Source organism: Talpa europaea (assembly GCF_964194135.1).
Source record: "Talpa europaea genome assembly, chromosome: 12".
In the NCBI taxonomy this organism is placed as follows: Eukaryota; Metazoa; Chordata; class Mammalia; order Eulipotyphla; family Talpidae; genus Talpa; species Talpa europaea.
The window spans coordinates 8,439,273-8,457,323 of NC_140079.1; the positions used below are offsets into that span (position 1 = coordinate 8,439,273).

Genomic DNA, 18,051 nt, shown 5'->3' on the forward strand with positions numbered 1-18,051 from the left:
GGGCTTGGTGGAATCTGGGTGACTGGAGCCTGGGTCACCCTAAATCTCCCAGCTTGTGTTCCTGCCTGTGTGAGCTGGTCCCGTGACCCTCTCTGCCCCCAGGGGGTCAAAGGCTATGCTTTGACTGAGCTGAGCTATTTGCTGTTCCCTCCTATTTGGTTAGCTCTGCCCTTGCTTCCCACCACAGGGGCCTGCCTGGTAGGCACGTACCCTTATTCTTCACGTACCTGTTGCCCACTTGGCCTCTGGCTTCAGCTTTAACACCATCCCTCCAAGAAAGTCTCCCCTGATTTTGTCTCCTCCCAAGCCTCCTCCAGGCTCCCAGAGTGGCCCGAGTGTCTCCATCGCACGGATGGATACCCTTCCTTGGCCCATCTCGGAGTGAGTGTGAATGTATCTTGTGCACTCATTGTCTGGCCTGAGAGAATGGAGGTGATGGTAATAAACATTTGTGCTTCAGCTAGAACAGTTCTCCTCCCTATTCCTGCCCTGCCAGGCTACTCTTGACTCCTCAAACCTGGGGCTTCCCTGGAGAAGCCTGGAAAGGGTTGGAAGCAGGAAATATAGCTGGAAAGGGTAGGCTGGTGCGTTAGGGTTTCCGTTTCTCATTCATTCATTCATTCACTAGCTCATTCATTCATCTAACCACTGTGAGACAGGTTCTATTCTGGGCACGGGGGTTATAAACAGTCCAGCGCCTACTCTCATGAAGGTCATATTGTGACAACAAATACCTAAGAAATGCCCAAAATCATTTCAGGAAGTGGACCATGGTGGACCTTGAAGGATAAAAAGGAGAACCATACAGAAAGGGCTGGGGCAAGAGCAGGGCGGGATGAGCACGTGGGGCTGCATCAGCTGGACACATTTTCATACTAATACTTATTGAGCACTTAATGTGTACCTAGCTCCTGCTAAGACAGTTCATGCGAATTATCTTATTGCATTCTTATACACTGGGGGAGAGCTTTTTATTATTTATCATCATATTTGGCAGCTTAGGAAACTGAGGCCCAGAGAGGTTAGGTAACTTACCCAAAGTCACATCACTGGGAAAGGGAGAAGTTAGGACTCCAGTTTCTGCTGTCTATCGGCACAAATGCCACCTCTCACTTGCAACATAAGTCAGGCCTCAAGTTTTCGGCAAACATATTGGAGGCTGAATGTCAATTATAAGTGGAACTGTTGTGTTCTGCACCCTCTGGTCTTGCCTTCCCATTTGTAGGAGGGGGTGTGAGTTTCTGATGCTCCGTAAGAGTCCTGGTCCTGAGACAGTGGGCTCTTAGAGCTGCCAGATTAGAGGATACAAATTTGGGACACCCACTTAAATTTGAATTTTTGATGAACAAACAACTTTTATTATAACTATGCCCCAGATATGAGTAAGCATAAGTGTGTGTGTGTGTGTGTGTGTGTGTGTGTGTGTGTGTATATATATATATATATATATATATATATCACCAACTGCTGCACTGATGCCACTGCTGCACTGATGCCAGGCACCAGACTGCAAGTCCCGTGATCTATTGGGATCCGTCACTTTAAGAACCTACTGTCATGATTTCTTCAGTTTTCTTTCATTCATTCATTCATTCATTCATCCACCAAAAGACCCTACAGACAATCCACTGTGCGCAAGGCCTTGAGTTAAGTTCTGGGGTTACATCAATGCACAAAAGAGGCAAAAATCTATGCCCTCGTGGAATTTAATATTAACATTCACTAGGACTGTTAGGTGATTTTCTCAGACTTACGCCAGAAAGACTGCGATTCCCACGATCCCTTCTGCTAGTTCCACGGGACTACAATTCCCAGAAGCACCAGCGCGCCGGGTTGGGCCCTCCTTTTCCTCATTTCCAACCTCCTTCCGGGTGGTAAGGTCGCGTCATGTCCCGCCTCAAGCTATCCCACTTCCCACCAGCAAACATAGGGGTAAAGTTCCATTGCAAATAGGGTTTTATAAAAGACTTTATTTTTTTGACTTGAGCTTAAGAGAAACGTCAGCAGTTTTAGTCTAGCACAGCTTGTATCAGAGAGTAACTGACGGGGCCTACGACTCCCAGGTAGTTCCGCGAATTCCGGGGGAACTACAACTCCCGGCGGGCAGTGCGGCGGACGGGCGGTCTGCGCCGGTGCCTGCAAGACCCCGGGGAGGGCGTAGGCTGCCCGGCGCGGCGCCCGCAGGACCCCGGCGCCTACCCATGCCGAGGTGAGTCTGCGGGAGCGCCGCCGCCGCTGTCCGGTCCCTGCTGCCGCTCCGCGCGGCCTCTCCGCCGGCCAGGATGCTGGAGGAAGCGGGCGAGGTGCTGGAGAACATGCTGAAGGCGTCGTGTCTGCCGCTCGGTTTCATCGTCTTCCTGCCCGCTGTGCTGCTGCTCGTCGCGCCGCCGCTGCCCGCCGCCGACGCGGCGCACGAATTCACCGTGTACCGCATGCAGCAGTACGACCTGCAGGGACAGCCCTACGGTGCGTGCACCCCGGCTCCCGGCCACCCCCCGACCCCGGCCTCTCCCAGCCCAGCCGCCTTCCTCCGGGCTCCCCCGAGCCCGGCTTCCCTACTACCAGCCTCCTCCCTGGGGCTGCCCCCCAGCCCCGGCCGCGCCCTGGCCTACCTGGCGAGGATGGCACCCCCCGAGCCTGTCTGCTTCCCGGGCTCCAGGTTCCGCCACTCCAGTGTGTCTAGCTGGAGTCCAGCCCATGGACCGCCGCTTAAACGCCCGCTGAACGCGCCAGCTCGCTCAGCCCCCTGCCCCCCGCGCGGTGTCCCGCGTCCCTACCTCGCTGGCCCTCCCAGCCCCTGGCACCTGGCCCTGGCAAGGGCAGGGGGTGCTTGCTCCGTTATCCGTAGCTCCCACCCTCAGGCAAGCTCCCCCTTGCTCCTAAGCCCCTGGGTGCCCTCGCTCTCGGATTCCTAGCCGGGCCACATTCCTGTGCCCCATGCTCCCTTTCCCGGCCACCGCCCAGGTCATGCCCCAGTGCCCTGAGCGCCAACCTTTGGTCTACTTCGTTTGGAGGTGAGCCTTCCTGCCGGTTTCTGCTAGGCGAGCTTCACAGGGTGTTCTGCCAGCCTCCACTTCTGTGGTACTCTGCTGTGCCCGCATTCTGCCCCCCCATCGGGGCTCTCGGGCGCTGATGAAAAATCCAGTTCAGGCCCCACTTTAAAGCCTGTTCTCCGCTTGCCTTCCACTCTCTCTGGTCCCAGCTCATGAGCTAGATCTGTCTCTCTCTGCCCCAGTTCAGTTTCCTTGCCCTTGGCCCGTGGAGGGTCCTAGCCTGTCACTCTTCCACCTCTCCCTCAGCTTGCTGTGTCTCCACGTGCCCCCACTCCCCAGGGTTTCTGGGTTGTCTATGAGCCACTTCATTTTCCTCCCTGGATTTCCATCGCAGCTAGCACCCCCAGGTTCACTGGGCCAGTATCCCGTGTGCCTCCTTGCTTCCTGCCTGTCAAAATCCTGGCTCCCGTGCCCATTGTTCTAAATTCCCTTAGTTTCTCCTGACTGTAGCTGTATCTGGTTTCCAGAACATTCTAGTTTCTGGTTTATCTTTAAACCTGCTATGTTAGGTCTCTGGAAGTCAAAGCCAAGCCCCCTATAAAGGAACCCCTTTGCTCATTTCTTCTCTGAGAATGCTCCCCTTCCCTGCCCCAAGTTAACCCAGAATGGGTGTGACGAGGGGTGTTTCACACCCCACAGTACCCAGAACACCCTGATACTAGCCATGCTCCAGAGGACACTGGGCTCAGAGGAATGGTTCTAAACCACAGGTGTGGCAGTGGAAGAGCAGGAGCACCCCATGTCAAGGGCACATTTTATGCCTCATGAGGCACTCCCCCAGGGGATGGTGTCCGCCAGAGCTCTGTCGCCAGAACTTGCTGTGGTAGTGGCCTGGTTCTGGGCCTCCTCTGCCAGTCATAGGTGCCGGGTGGCACTTGGAATATTGCATCTAAAATGGAGGAACTGGGCTTTGTGTCATTTAATTGTAATAAACTCAAATTGCCACCTGAAACTGGTGACTGCCATCCTGATCTAGATCTTTCTAGAGCTTTTATTGGTTTCCCAGAGGAGTCCAAACATAAAAGGCCCAGATCTTGGAATGGGGGATGACCTGTTTCTCTGGCTTCTGGCTCGCTGCTGCTTCCCTGTCATGCCCGCGCAGGCTCCCTCCCAGCCAGCGCCTTGCTAAGAGCCTCCTCTTCACCTCGCCCTCTCTGATCTCCCTCCTCCCCGGCGTCCTCTTCTTTCACTTTTAGTTCAGCCTCCTCTGCTCCCTGGCCTCCCGCTCCGAGCCCCACGCGCCGGGAGTCTTTCCCGAGGCCTTCCTAACTCGGTGTCTTCCTCCACATACTTTCCTTCCTGGGCCCCGGTCTTTGTTGCTCCCAGTGAGAAGCCCAGATATTGGGGATGCGGGAGGGGGAAGAGGCCCCTTGTCCACAGCACAGGGAGTCCGAGACCTGGCGATCCTGGCAGAGCTTGGCGGGGGCCCCTGCCACGCCAGCCCCACCAGTCGCTGTCCCTGTCAGTAAGGAATGTGGCGCACTCGCCGCTGCCACGGGAGGCTCTGGGAGGGGTTGGTGGTTCAGGTGGTTGCAGGGGCGTGCTGTGGGTCTGAGGCCATGCTTGTCCCCAGCTTCGGAACAAAGCTTTGAGGGGAGGGGGCCCTGATCTCTCCTGCTGGCGCTGCCCTTCAGCTGGCCGGCGAGGTCGCTGCTAATCAGTCTCCTTGGTGACTCGGGCTGCCCGGGCTCCCCGCCTCTGGCGCAACCCTTGCTCTGGGTCTCCCCTTTCCCAACTTCCTGTTCGCCTGTGTTGAGAAACCGGTGAGAAATGGGTCGGGCCGGGCCGTGGGCAGGGAGGCAGGTGCTCTTTGTGCTGGGGTGTGAGCGGCGGCGAGGGAGCCGCAGGTACAGGCTGCCCCCTCGTCCCTCCTGCCAGGTGCACGCTGGGCCTCCTGGTCACACCTTCTCCTGTGTGTTCACTTTGAACGGGGCACTTGCTGTGTGCCCGTGCCGCAGGCCTCGCTGGACAGCCCTAGAAGGGGGGACCTCAGCGTGCTCAGGACGCCCGGCCCCCGGCCCTAGGCCAGACCTCTCCGCCCAGGACTGGCTGCTGCCCGGGGTGAATGGCGCGCTCCCTGCACACACCCACCCGCCTCTGCGCAGGGTCCTGGTGGCAGCTGCGGGACTGACTAGATGTGACAGAGCCAGTGTGGCCAGCGAGGCTGGAGGGTTCCCTTTGGTCCTCCGAGCAGTTTGCCTGTCCTGACCAGGAATGGCCCTGTCCAGTGACTTCTGTCTAGGGGTCCAGTGGCCGTCTCCAGCCTCTGTCATGCCCACCTTGCGTGTGCACTGCAGGGCTGAGGTGAGGGGTCCGCGTGCTGGCTTCAGCTTGTCAGCAAAGGCGGTCTCAGCCCCTGGGGCATTCAGAGTTCTGGGGTGCAGCGGGCTGGTGTTCCCCCCTGCCCCACTTCTTCTGTCCATCCTCCAATTTCACTTCCCTTCCCGTGAAAGTGAGGTCTGCAGGAGCACCAGGCCAGGGAGAAGATGCGCGCAGTCGGCTCCACAGGCAGCGCCTGCTCCCCCAGAGCCAGGCAGACATTCTAGGAGCCCCTGAAGATAGAGAGCAAGGGACACGTGACCAGCTGGTGGTGTGAGAGCTTCAAGGTCATCTTGAAGGTCTTTGCTGCCCTCCCCCTGCCAGGCCCGCCCAGGTCCCCACCACTGCCCTGCCGAAGCAGAGAAAAGGCCCCCAGATGGTTGGCCGGGTGTGTCCTGCCCAGGACTGTGCCCCTGTGCCCCGCCACCCCTCAGCAGCCCTCAGGATGCTCCTTAGACCTGAACCCCCTCCTTTCTCAGAAGGTGGAGACCAGAGCTGCACTCCGGGCCTGAACCCAGGCCAGCAGAGGTGCTGGGAGTGAGGAACTGGGCTCCTCCCCAGCGGTGTGCCCTCCAGGAGGGGCTGGAGCTGCCCGGTTGTTTGGGCACCCTTAGTGGGTTTCAGACCGTGCCTCCGTGTGCGTGTGTGTAAGGGTCGGCTGGGCGATGTCCCAGGAGGCTTCTGTGGCTGTCACAGTTGTGCGAGCTCCTGGCATCGAGTGGGTGGGGGCTAGGGGTGCTCAGCCCCACATGGTGCTCCTCACAGCCCCACATCTGACAGCAGCTTACCGGAAGCGGAGAAAGCTGGCTTGTCTGGTGCTCTCTGAGGGGACATGCTGGTGCTCCGACGGATGTGGGTTTCTGAGCAATCACTCAGGTCCCTGCCTCGGGCATCCTCAGTGTAGTTAGGAGTTGCTGTGTGCCCTCCTCTGCTGCGAGGCTGGCACTGCACCGGGACTCAAGGGGGCTGGATGCGTGGGGACCAGGACACTTCCTGGCGGATGGCTGTACCTGGGCGAAGTGACAGGTGGTGGCACATGTGGCCCAGTGTGCCAGAGCAGGGACTCTGACCTGCTCTCTAAGTTGACCGGGTTTTGCCATGGCCAGGAATGGCGCCCCAGGAAAATCATCCCTAGACAGAAACCAGAAGCCCCTTGAAAGTGTCTGGAGCTATGACTGCTGCAGAAACAAGCAGGCTCAGACCTGTGCTACCCAGTACCTGGGTTTCTAGAAAGCCCGTATTTCTCAGGGTCTTTAAGAGAAACTAAGTGGATGTGCTCAAGGGCTCTCTTCTGCTTTCTTGCTCAGGAGTTCTAGCCTTGGGTCCTACAGTGAGCTTCAAGGCCAAGTCAAGCCCTCCCTTATTCTTGTAAATAAAGTTTTATTGGCACATGGTCACGCCCTTTGCTTTTAGACACCAGCAGTGTGGCCTGCTAAGCCAAAAATAGCTCCTTACTGGTCCTTTGGGGAAAATGTTTGCTGGCCCTGCTTGTAGGCAGGTGGAGGGGAGTGGATCTGACCCTGCTTGTAGGCAGGTGGAGGGGAGTGGATCTGACCCTGCTTGTAGGCAGGTGGAGGGGAGTGGATCTGACCCCGCTTGTAGGCAGGTGGAGGGGAGTGGATCTGCCCTGCAGGGTCTTGGCTTTCATTCCCTGTCTCAAAGGATCCTGCGACTTCCTGGTGGCCAGGGACATGCTGGACGTGGCCTTGCCTCGCTCACGATGCCTGTGTCCAGTAACTGGACTTGTGGGCTGTGGGCTGGTGGGGCCCAGGGGAAAGTTCCCTAGTCAGCCCGCCCCACTGAGGATGCCCCGTCTCGCAGGTACGCGGAACGCAGTGCTCAATACAGAGGCCCGCACCGTGGATGCAGACGTGCTGAGCCGCCGCTGTGTGCTCATGAGGCTGCTGGACTTCTCATATGAGCGGTACCAGAGGGCCCTGCGGCAGTCGGCGGGTGCCGTGGTCATCATCCTGCCACGGGCCATGGCTGCTGTGCCCCAGGATGTCATCCGGGTGAGTCCCTGCCCCGACCTGCCTGGGCGCAGTTCACAGGCTTCCTTGGGAAAAAGTCCCGGGTTTGGAGTTGACTCTGTGACCTTGGACACATCGCTTCACTGCCCTGTGCACTTCACCTGACCTTCCAGAGACGGGGTGATGCCTTTTCGCCTCCGTCATTGCTGCCCCGGCATCACCAATCCCCCAGAGGCTACAGGGTGGTGTCTGAGGACATCTGTGTTTGTCACACTGAAGGTGTGTGGCCAGGGATGTCGTTCAGCACCCCACAGTGCCAGGATGGGTCCCCACAGAGACCAGCCCTACTCTGATGTCCAGGGACAGAGGGGATGGGACCTGCTTTGGATTAATGGGGTCCGATAGCGTCCCTCAAGGGTGCTGTCAGTGAAGATGCTGCTGCAGATGAGAAGGGTTGTGGGGTGTTGGGAACCTACACTCCCCAAAGACTAGCTCAGAGCCAGGTGGTCCACACCCCGCTGTCTGTGTGGTTCCTGCCATCAGCCCGGGAACCGGCTTCCATCACCTACTGGCACCTCAGGAGGTGACGGCTGATAGGGACAGGGTTAGCCCACGGTGGCACCAGATCTGAGCCCAGACCTGGCCGGCTCCAGCGCTGGTCCACCCGGCTGCTTCCTCCCCAGCCCTGCTCTCCTCCTCCTGCCCCTGCCCCCTCCCTTGCCCTCCCCTCAGAACCTCGCCTGGTTAGCTGACCTCCCCCGCGCCGGCCCTCGTGTCCTGCATAACTTGAGGTGTCCCTCCGGGGACAGCTGTTGGGCTCCCCTGTCTCTTCCTGCTCCCTTCCACCAACTCGTACACCAGAAGCCGCCAGAACTTGTGTCTGGTCCGCAGCAATTCATGGAGATCGAGCCGGAGATGCTGGCCATGGAGACCATTGTTCCTGTGTACTTTGCCGTGGAGGACGAGGCCCTGCTCTCCATCTACGAGCAGACGCAGGCCGCTTCGGCCTCCCAGGGCTCTGCCTCCGCTGCTGAAGGTGTGCGTGGGGTACAGTGGGGCAGCACGTGGGGACTTCTCTAGGGCTCTCATGTCTGGGGACCTGCGTCAGAGTATGCATGGCTCCCGCTGCGCCTTGCACTGCAGTGAGGCTGGGCAGTTGGGGCAATGTTGCAGAGGTCCTGAGGGGCCTTCCCGGGCACCCACAGGGATGGCCTCTTGCTTGACCATTACAGGTTTTTTTCAATGTGTCAAAAGCAGAATTAGCCTCTGGAGAATGTGAGCTCCCCAGAGCTTTAGGGAAGCCCCAGCCCAGAATGACAATGTGGCATCTAGGGTGGACAGAGAAGGATCCAGGTCATGTCTCCACAGCCGGCAGATTATGAAATTGGGTTTTCATGACTTCAGGGGCTGGGCTGGAGGGTGGCGGACCATTTGCTGAGAAGCTCCTGTTTCTAGGTGTTGGCTGGTTTGCAGCTCGTGGGGTCACAGGCCCTGCCAGGGGGGCCACCTCGTGCACACTCCTCATTGTCCACGCCCGACTTGGTCCTTGGAGGCCGGGGCGGCGGGCATGAGTGTGGGATGGTTCTGTGCGCTCCCTGCCGGCCTGCCTGGGCCAGAGAGCTGGTCCCCAGCTCTTGGGCCTTTGCAGTAGATTCCATCCTGGTTGAGTCATCCCCTTGTGTCATGTGGTCATATCTGTCCACACCTTTGCTCAGGTTGAGCCCCTAGAGTCTTGGATTTTGGGGTGATGAGGATATGGTTTTGCCCCCAAGGGGCAATCTTGATACCAGGATTGACCCCCTGCTCCCCCGCCTCTGTCCTCAGTGCTGCTCCACACCGCCACTGCCAATGGCTTCCAGATGGTGACCAGCGGGGTGCAGAGCAAGGCCGTGAGTGACTGGCTCATTGCCAGCGTGGAGGTGAGTGAGGCCTGGGGCTGTACCCACCCAGCCAGCGCCAACCAGTGCCAGCCACTCTTGGGGAGCAGACTGTTCTCACCACCAGTTCCCTGTGCAAGGGAATCTGATGGGGAAAGCAGGTCAAGTCCCCTTTCAGAACCTTCCAGTCAGGGGTGGGCTCTGCCATCACCAAATGGCCCTGCCCCGTGCCTTTGGGAGGCCCGCAGGGACATCCAGGCTGAGCGGCCTGTGGTCAAGCAAGGGGCGGTGATGTGGGGCAGGGCTCTGGGTGGAATGGCTGTTTCGCTGCACCAGGATGGAGGCGGCAGGGGAGGACAGGCGGGGGGCTGTGACCCTACTCAGGACCCCTACTTGGGAGCTGCCATCGCAGTGTCTCAGCCATTAGGACGGTGATAAGATGAGCGTGTCTTAAAAGTGCGCGGAGGATCGCGGTGGTCTGGGCATGGGAAGCTGCACTGGCCAGAGTCCTTGCTGTCCAGCTCCCAGAGGTGGGTTGAGCTGCAGTTGGCCTGGCTTGCCAGGGGGTAGCACAGACAGCTGGATCTTATGGGCCCATCTCACCTTTTGGGGGTCAGTTCTGACCTACCAGCCTGCCTGCCTGGCCTTTGTTTCTGGAAACATCTGCGCTGTAGGCTCCCACTACTCTCAGGGCACCTGGTCTCCCTCCCAATCCTTCCGTCCTCTGCCAGCCTGCACAGCCAGGATTGGGGTTGGTCCTTCTCTCTGGGAAAGGATGGGGCCCACCGGCCAGCAGTGCACCCGAGCGCTCTGCCAGCCCTGCATCCCCGGGCAGCTGCGCCGCACGGCGTCCTCCCATGCGGTGTGGCTCGTGCCCTTGCAGAGCCTGCCATCTGGTCGGGAGACTCAGAAAAGCAGTGCCCTTGGCCACGTGCAGGAAGCTTGTCTGATCCCTCCACAGCCCAGGGTTGCCACACACCCGTGGGCAGTGCCCCGTGTAGGAGGTGTGGAGCATCTGTTGACAGAACAGAAAGTCATTCCTGTTGTTACCCGGTTTTAGTGAGGGCTCATCTGCATACAGCGAGACCCCCCAGCATGGGGCTCCGTGGGCTTTTCTGGCACCCGGTCCATACCGCGCCCTTCCTTCCTGTGAACAGGGCTCTCCTGCCATTGAGGACGTGGCTTGGAACGCACCGCTGTAGGTGGGCTTGGCCTCAGGTGGAGAAGCACATAGCAAGAATAGCCAGCAGATTTTGGTAGCTAGGCCAGGGGTGGCAAGCTGCAGCCTGCAGCCTGTTTGTGTTAAAAAAGTTTATTGGCACATGGCCAAGCCAAAAATATGCCTCCACCCCCCACCAGGTTTGGGGTGACCCGGGCTACCTCTTCTGTCAGACTGCAGTCAGCTAGGCCCTTCACAGATGGTCTCTCTGCAGGGGCGGCTGACAGGGCTGGGCGGAGAAGACCTCCCCACCATCGTCATTGTGGCCCACTATGATGCCTTCGGCGTGGCCCCGGTATGTATGCAGGTGCCCCTCAGAGGAGGGAGGTGGGTGTTCCCACCCTGTCTAGAGGCGGAAGCAGGAGTAGCTGCAACACTTGTCTAGTCCCCAAGAGGACCTGTGGGTGGTGGCATTGTGATGCTGAAACAAACACCTAGGCAGGGGTGGGGTCTCCTAGCCAGAGTCTCACACCAAGTAGGTGACCCAGCAAAGAATGGAGACGAGGGTGTCAGGGTCCCCGAGGCCATTCCTAAGTGCAGGAATTCACTGGGGGGGGGGGGGACCCCCGGACCCAGCAGATGATCATCTTTATGGCTGTGGTTTGAGAAAGGACAGCAAAGGATCAAAGGGAAAAGTTGCATGGGAGCACGGGATCCAGGGAGGCCAGGTGGAAACTTCCAGAGTCCTCCTTTGGGATCACACAGGACACTTAATTCTCTCAAACAAGATGTCAAGTGAGGTATGGTCCCCAGGAAACTTGTAGAGGCCCAGTAACCAGGGGGCGAGCACCTGCAGGGTGGAAACCACATTCTGTACAGTTTAAGGCCAGAGAACCCTGGCATAGAGGTAGCAGGAGCCCCCAAAGTCCAGCTCCAGAGGATGCCAAGGGGCAGCCTTCCCAGGGGTGTGGCTCAGGCCTGCGGTGCAGGCTTCTGCTCTGCTATCTCCAGTTGACGAGAACTCCGGGCTCACTGGATTGGGGCGTCACCCAGCATGTAACCAGCTCCTGCTTCCTTCCTTGGGAGGTTTTGCTTTGAGAGAAAAAGCCACACCAAATGGTGCCGATGGCAAGGTGCACCCACCACCTGGCATGAACTCCTGGCCATGCCGTGGGTGAATAATGGCCGTTCTGCTGGCCATCCTGTCTGGACTGTCCTTGAGACTGCCAGGACCAGCTGGGCCTCACGGGTCAGGCCCTGGACAGTCGATTGGAACCGCTGCTGTTTCTTGCAGGTGTGCCTGTTAGGAGCGAGTCACATGGGACCACATATGCTTGGCCCGTGGTGTGTGGCTCCTCTCCCTGAGCACCACGTCCCCCCATCCAGCTGCCGTAGGCACTGTGGCTCTGGGAGGGCCCCACACTGCTAAGAAGCCAAGATTCTATTCGCTTAGAAAAATTGTTACCCCGTTAGGACCCAGATGAATCAAGGGGGCTTTCACGGGGCCTGGGGCAAGCTGGAGGGGCTCTGTACCAGCCCCCCCACAGCGAGCGGGTGTGAAGGTTCCAGTGCGGATGCCAAGGCCAGGTGGAGGCCATGGGGGTGGGCACCTCTGCCTGCTTGGGCCCCCAGGGGGAGCTGCCCACGGGCGAGGGGTAGAATTATGTTGGGACCCTGCAGGGCCTGGGGCTCTTCCCTGCAGACACCAGGGCGCCCTCGCTCTGGGCAGAGGAGGGGAGTAATCCTCTCTGCACGCTGGGAACATGGGCTGGAGACAAGCTGGGGGCAGTGAAGGCGGCCGCCAGCCTGGTCTGTGTGTCCCGCAGTGGCTGTCCCATGGCGCGGACTCCAACGGGAGCGGCATCTCTGTGCTGCTGGAGCTGGCGCGACTCTTCTCCAGGCTCTACACCTACAAGCGCACCCATGCCGCGTAAGTGACCGCCGGGCAGGAGCGCCCCCCAGGGGCAGCGAGGCACAGAACACGCTCACGCCCGTCCCCTTCCCCGTTAGGCCTCCTGGCCTGGAGGTGGTTCTGACCCAGAGGATAAGTCTGTGGATGGCTGTGCTGGGCCCACTTGGCTTCCAGGAGTCCCTCCCGACGCTCCCACTTCAGCCTGGTGTCGGCGGCAGCGGTGCTGAGTTCTCGCTTTTTATCTTCCTGGGTCTGTTTCCTAGTTGGTCCACCATGTCCTTCCTGGTTTTGAGAGCTCAGAGAAGCCTCTAGAAAAGTGGTTCTCATCCAGAGGTGATCCTGCCGCCCGTGGGCTTGTCAGGGTTTCGTGCTTCGGGGGGAGCACCTTGTTGGAAACCTGGTCATTTGCCTGTCTAAAAACTACACCCCCCACCTCTTCTCCCCTACCAGGTATAATCTCCTGTTCTTTGCTTCCGGAGGGGGCAAGTTTAATTACCAGGGAACCAAGCGCTGGTTGGAAGATAACCTGGACCACACAGGTAGGAGGCCCCCGGGTGGGAAAAGACTTGGCGCCAGAAGGGGTGTGGGGCGAGGCTCCAGGGGCCCACTGTTCTTTCTGCCCCCCTCACCAGCTGTCTCTCTGCTCTCACAGATTCGAGTCTGCTGCAGGACAACGTAGCCTTTGTCCTCTGCCTGGACACAGTGGGCCGGGGGGACAGCCTGCACCTGCACGTGTCTAAACCTCCCAGAGAGGGGACGCTGCAGCACGCCTTCCTGCGGGAGCTGGAGATGGTAGGTGGCCCTGGGGCGAGAGGGAGCCTTTCATGCAGCAGCTTGGCTGGATGCGTCCATTTCACAGGCAGGCCAACCTCAGAGGTCACGTAGGTGTTGGGCCAGGTGCCAGCCCCTCCTTATGCAGCAGTGCAAACCCAGGGACCGGGAGTGAGCTTCAGATGGGGCTCTCCCCGTTTTGCAGACACTGGAGGTTCCAGAGGGATTTGGGACCTTCCTGTCTTTCGAGGCCCCATGTGAGCACTTGTTGAAGGAGCCAGGGCAGGTGTGAGGGGCCACTGCATGGAGACTGGATTCATAATGAGGGTAGTGGGTATGGGGGATGTGGGGGGGGGGGCGTCACCTGGTGCTGCTGCCTAGAGACGTGGGGCTCGAAGGGGGTAACTGGAGACAACAGGCAGGCAGACCCCCTCACTGGGGAGTGACCTGGGAGAGGTGGGGGGTCTTCCTGAGAGCAGAGACTGGACCCCAGCTGAGGGCAGGCGCCCCTGACAGCCCCACCCTTGCAGGTGGCTGCCCACCAGTTCCCGGAGGTGCGGTTCTCCATGGTGCACAAGAAGATCAACCTGGCAGAGGACATGCTGGCCTGGGAGCATGAGCGCTTTGCCATCCGCCGGCTGCCGGCCTTCACCCTGTCCCACCTGGAGAGCCACCGGGACGGCCAGCGCAGCAGCATCATGGATGTGCGGTACGTGCCATGGGACTCCTTATCCCCACTCCTCCCACGGCGGCCTCCCCCGACCAGACCCTGGGAACAGCCCCATGCTGCTTGTTCCTGCTGCTGGAGCTGGCACCAGCAGTAGACGTGGGTGCCCAAAGCAGAGGAACCTGCTCTGTGGGGGACGCAGGGGCGGCGGGAGCCTGGCAGCACGAGTGTCAGGAGAGGGGAACAGCCTGCTGGGTCCAGTGGGTGGGGTCACTGGGGTCCCGGGACCCTTCCATGATCTCAGACCCTGACACTTCGGTCCACCCTGCTGCGCAGGCACTTTCCACCTTCAGCTTGCATGACACACCCCCGCCGTGGAGAGCTCTGCCTGCACCCCAGCTCCTGCATCTGCTGGGGAGCCTCTGCCACCCTCCTTGCCCAGCCCCTTTCTCACCTTACCTCTCTGTGACACTGACTTCCCCACTTCAGATCTCGCATCTGCCTCCCTGCTAACATGCCTGTCTTTGGGGGACCTGGGTTTTGGTGGCATCTTCTGCTCCCGGTCTAGGACACTCGAGCCATGCATACTCTTGACCAAAACTGGACAGCTGCCCAGCTACTGGCATGTGTCCTCTAGGGAGATGAGAAGGTAGTGCTGCAAGGGCCTAGCCCTACTGGGGGTAGGTGAGGTACAGAGGACAGTAACTCAAGCCAGGCCCTGGGGCACCAGAGAGACTGAGCTGAGGGCCAGGAGGAGGACATTGCAGGGCAGAGGGCACGCAGCAGTTGGGAGAGTCAGCTTGCCATCCCCCTTCATTCACCTCACCCTAAAGGACTCAAAAGACCCCACACCTTGTACCCACTTAGATCAGTGACATCTGTCCCCCAAGTTTGTCCTTTATGGGTCTGGGAGCCACAAGCCTCCTAAGCTTGGCACCGTCTTCTTTCCTGGGCCCATGGGGCCAGAACAGGTTCGCTAAGGTCCCCAGGACTAGGGGACCCCAGTGGTCACCTGACTGAACTAGGTTATCTGCGGCTCTTCGAAGCCAATGGGTCCCGGGTGACCTGCCTGAATATACCAGCTGGGAAGGCAGGCTTGCGGCCTGCAAGTGGAGGCCGTCCTGTTTGTCCCCCGATCTCTTGAGACAGCTGAACCGCGGTGGCCCTGTTTGAATCCCCTGGAAGATGTAACAAAAAAGCAGGTCTGGATGATAGTCAGGAGGGTGTGGCTGTCCCCAGCCATTTGGGTCTCTCTCCTGAACACTGATTTGCACATCAGCATGTGATTCAGAGTAAACTCCATTTTCAAATGGTGGGAGTGCGTTGGAGTCCAAGTTGGCTGTCTCCGAGCCCACCCGCCTCTGACCGCTCCCTGCTCTCTCCCCTCAGCACTGCTGGCATTGGGGTGGGTCATGGGGACCTGTCCTGGGTTCTCTGGGGTGTGGAGCAGTCTCCCTCGGCCCCACCTTCTTGATGCCAAGAGTGTCCCCAGTTGTGACAACCACGTGTGTCCCCAGACATTGCTCAGTGTCCCCTGGGAACTTTGGCTCAGTGCTGGAGAGACTGGCCTCCAAGCAGGGAAGGGCTGCCAGTGCCCAGGCCGCTCTTACCTGGTGTCCTGGAGACCCAGATACCGGTGCGACACCACCAAGGTCCTGTAGCCTGATTTGTGTCCCTCAAAAACACGTTCCAGTCTTAACCCCAGACCTTCAAGTTCACATTTGTGCATATGACCTTATTTGGAAATAGGTTCTTCGCAGATGTAGTTAGTTAAGTTACAATGAGGTCACGCTGGAGTTGGGGTGGGGCTCAATCCAGGGGGCTGTGTCCTGGGAGGAGGGGACACAGGGGAGGACCTGTGACCAGACTGGAGGCTCGAGGCCGAGGAGGCCGAGGATTGCCGTGAACCACCAGATCCCTGGAGCGCCGGGGCTGGGCTCTGCCACAGCCTGGGGGCGCGGGTTTGCACGGGGCCTCAGCAGGGTCTATGTGCCCAGCACGCCTGGGTTACTGATGGGAAGCGTGTTACTAAAGCTGCTGGGTAGTTTAGGGCAAGGAAATAGCAATCCAGGGGTGCAGTGGTGCCTGCCGCCGGTGGGGCTGCCTTCTTACTCTCGTTATTCATAAATATATTGATTGTCGTTGCTTGATGACCAGAGGATGTTCACTCCCACTGTTTCTGTTTTTCTTTTAATCTAAGGTCTCGAGTGGACTCTAAAACCCTGACCCGTAACACAAGGCTCATCGCAGAGGCCCTGACCCGGGTCATCTACAACCTGACGGAGAAGGTGAGCCCGTGGTGCCTGCCAGGGCCCGCCCCCCCAGCCCCCTGGGTCCAGGCTCAGCCCACCTCCTGTCTCCACAGGGGACGCCCCCGGACATGCCTGTCTTCACAGAGCAGATGGTAACGCTGGGACGGGCGGGTGGGGCGGTGAGGGGTGAGGGTGCAGAGGTCAGCGGGTAGGTGGGTGGGTGGGACAGGGCCCCGGGCGGCCAGGGTCCGTGACCACTCAGCGCCCCTGCAGCAGATCCAGCAGGAGCAGCTGGACTCAGTGATGGACTGGCTCACCAACCAGCCCCGGGCGGCCCAGCTGGTGGGCAAGGACAGCACCTTCCTGAGCACGCTTGAGCACTACCTGGGCCGCTACCTGAAGGAGGTGAAGCAGCACCACATCAAGGCGGACAAGCGGTGAGGCCGCGCCCCTCAGGCGGAGAGCACCAGCTCCCCAGGGAGCCCAGGGAGCAGGCTCTTCGGTCTCCCCCCCCCGCCCCTGCCCGGGGCGCCAGAGCGAGCAAGCGAAAGTACTGGGTGAAAATGAGGTGACACAGAAAGTGCAGGTGCCAGTTAGGTTCCAGCCCTGACGAGCGAGCACCGGGTCGCGTTAGTGTTGGTAGCTCCACGTAGCGTTTGGACGTTTATCTGAAGCTCGCGGGAGGGCAGCGTCCTGAGTGCCGTCTGGCGGTCCTGCACCCACCCTGCCTGGGCACCGTGCTGGCCCCTCCTGCGGGCCTGTCGGGTCTGTCTGTTTGGTGCCCCTGGACTCCAGTGCAGCCACACTGGTGCCTGGCACCTCGTGGTGGGTGGACATGGCCAGCTTGCGCGTGCCCCTCGGTACCCTGCAGCCTCCCTGACTCATGGTGCCCCTGGGGGCCGTGCTGGACAGAAGAAACCGGAGCACAGAGCTGGCCCACGGCTGTGAGCTGGGCCCTCTGATTCCCCCTGGAGACACGCTTCCTGGACAGCACACGTTCTGCCAGTCTCAGAGTGAATTTTCTACCCCCAAAACAACAGGAAAGGTGTTACTCAGGCTACAGGGCGGTCCTCCTGTGGGTGCTCCCACTCCGTGTGGGGCTGCGAGCCCTCAGGGTTGTCCAGTGTCTGGGGGCCGTGGGAAGTGGCAGGGTGAGCCCCCTGAGAAAGCCCTGTCTCCCCAGGGATCCCGAGTTTGTCTTCTACGACCAGCTGAAGCAGGTGATGAACGCGTACAGGTGAGCTGCTCCCGTCGCGTGTGGCAGCCTGGCTGGCGTGCACTGGCCGGCCACCTGAGGCCCATGTCCTCCCCTGACCCCGCTGTCCCCCTCCGCTCCCCAGGGTCAAGCCAGCCATTTTTGACCTGCTCCTGGCTGTCTGCATTGGTGCCTACCTTGGGATGGCCTACACGGCGGTCCAGGTGAGTAGGCTCCGTGGAGGGTGGACCTGGCTGGGCTGGAAGTGGGCCTCGTGGCCTCACTCTTGCCCTTTGCCCCTCAGCATTTCGACCTCCTGTACAAAACAGTCCAGAGACTGCTCCTGAAGGCCAAGACGCAGTGACGGGCCTCGCCAGCCCCGCTCCCCTCGTGCTCACGGTGGCCGGACTCCTGAGCTACAGAGCTTCCCTGGGTTGCTATCGAGGATTTGGGGTCTTTCTACTTTGTCCTTTGAACTGCCTTGGAGGGGCATTTGGGGGTGGCCCTGGGGCCAGGCCATGGACTTGGAAACTAGCCCCTGGACGAGCCCCCAGCCCCGGGGCCAGCCCTGACTGCCAGCTCTCAAGGAAGCCACGCTAGGAAAGAGGAAGCATGAGGGCCCCTCCGCCAGGGCCGCAGCTGCCACTCCCGCCTGGGACGCCGCCACGCACAGCAGCCACGCAGCGCACACCCCCTGTGCTGGCTCCAGCTGACGCGCCCCTACCCGTGACCTGGATGTTCTCCGTGTTTCCTGAGAGGGCACCCAGCCTCTGGGTTCTGGCCTCTCCCTCGGAAACCTTGAGTCCCCGCCTGGGGGTGGCTGGGGTTGCCCCTCAGTCAGGAGACCTCAGGACCTGTCTCCCTGAGCCCTGATGG

The 18,051-nt window shown here is 59.9% G+C and overlaps 1 protein-coding gene across 2 annotated transcripts; it reads left to right on the top strand.

Moving 5' to 3' along the window:
• Positions 1–2,282: 2,282 nt before the first annotated feature.
• NCLN (nicalin) lies at positions 2,283–17,539 on the top strand (the record flags this gene model as incomplete). 2 transcript variants are annotated; one of them, XM_084250540.1, is made up of 15 exons in its annotated part: positions 2,283–2,466; positions 7,194–7,384; positions 8,234–8,378; positions 9,167–9,261; positions 10,653–10,733; positions 12,205–12,308; positions 12,741–12,829; positions 12,943–13,082; positions 13,592–13,770; positions 15,929–16,016; positions 16,094–16,132; positions 16,254–16,417; positions 17,164–17,217; positions 17,321–17,399; positions 17,480–17,539. In XM_084250540.1, the coding sequence occupies 15 exons, from the start codon at positions 2,283–2,285 to the stop codon at positions 17,537–17,539; spliced, it is 1,692 nt and encodes a 563-aa protein (XP_084106666.1). The 2 variants fall into 2 exon arrangements, with proteins under 2 accessions (XP_084106666.1, XP_084106667.1); XM_084250541.1 differs by having other exon boundaries at positions 16,257–16,417.
• Positions 17,540–18,051: the final 512 nt, after the last annotated feature.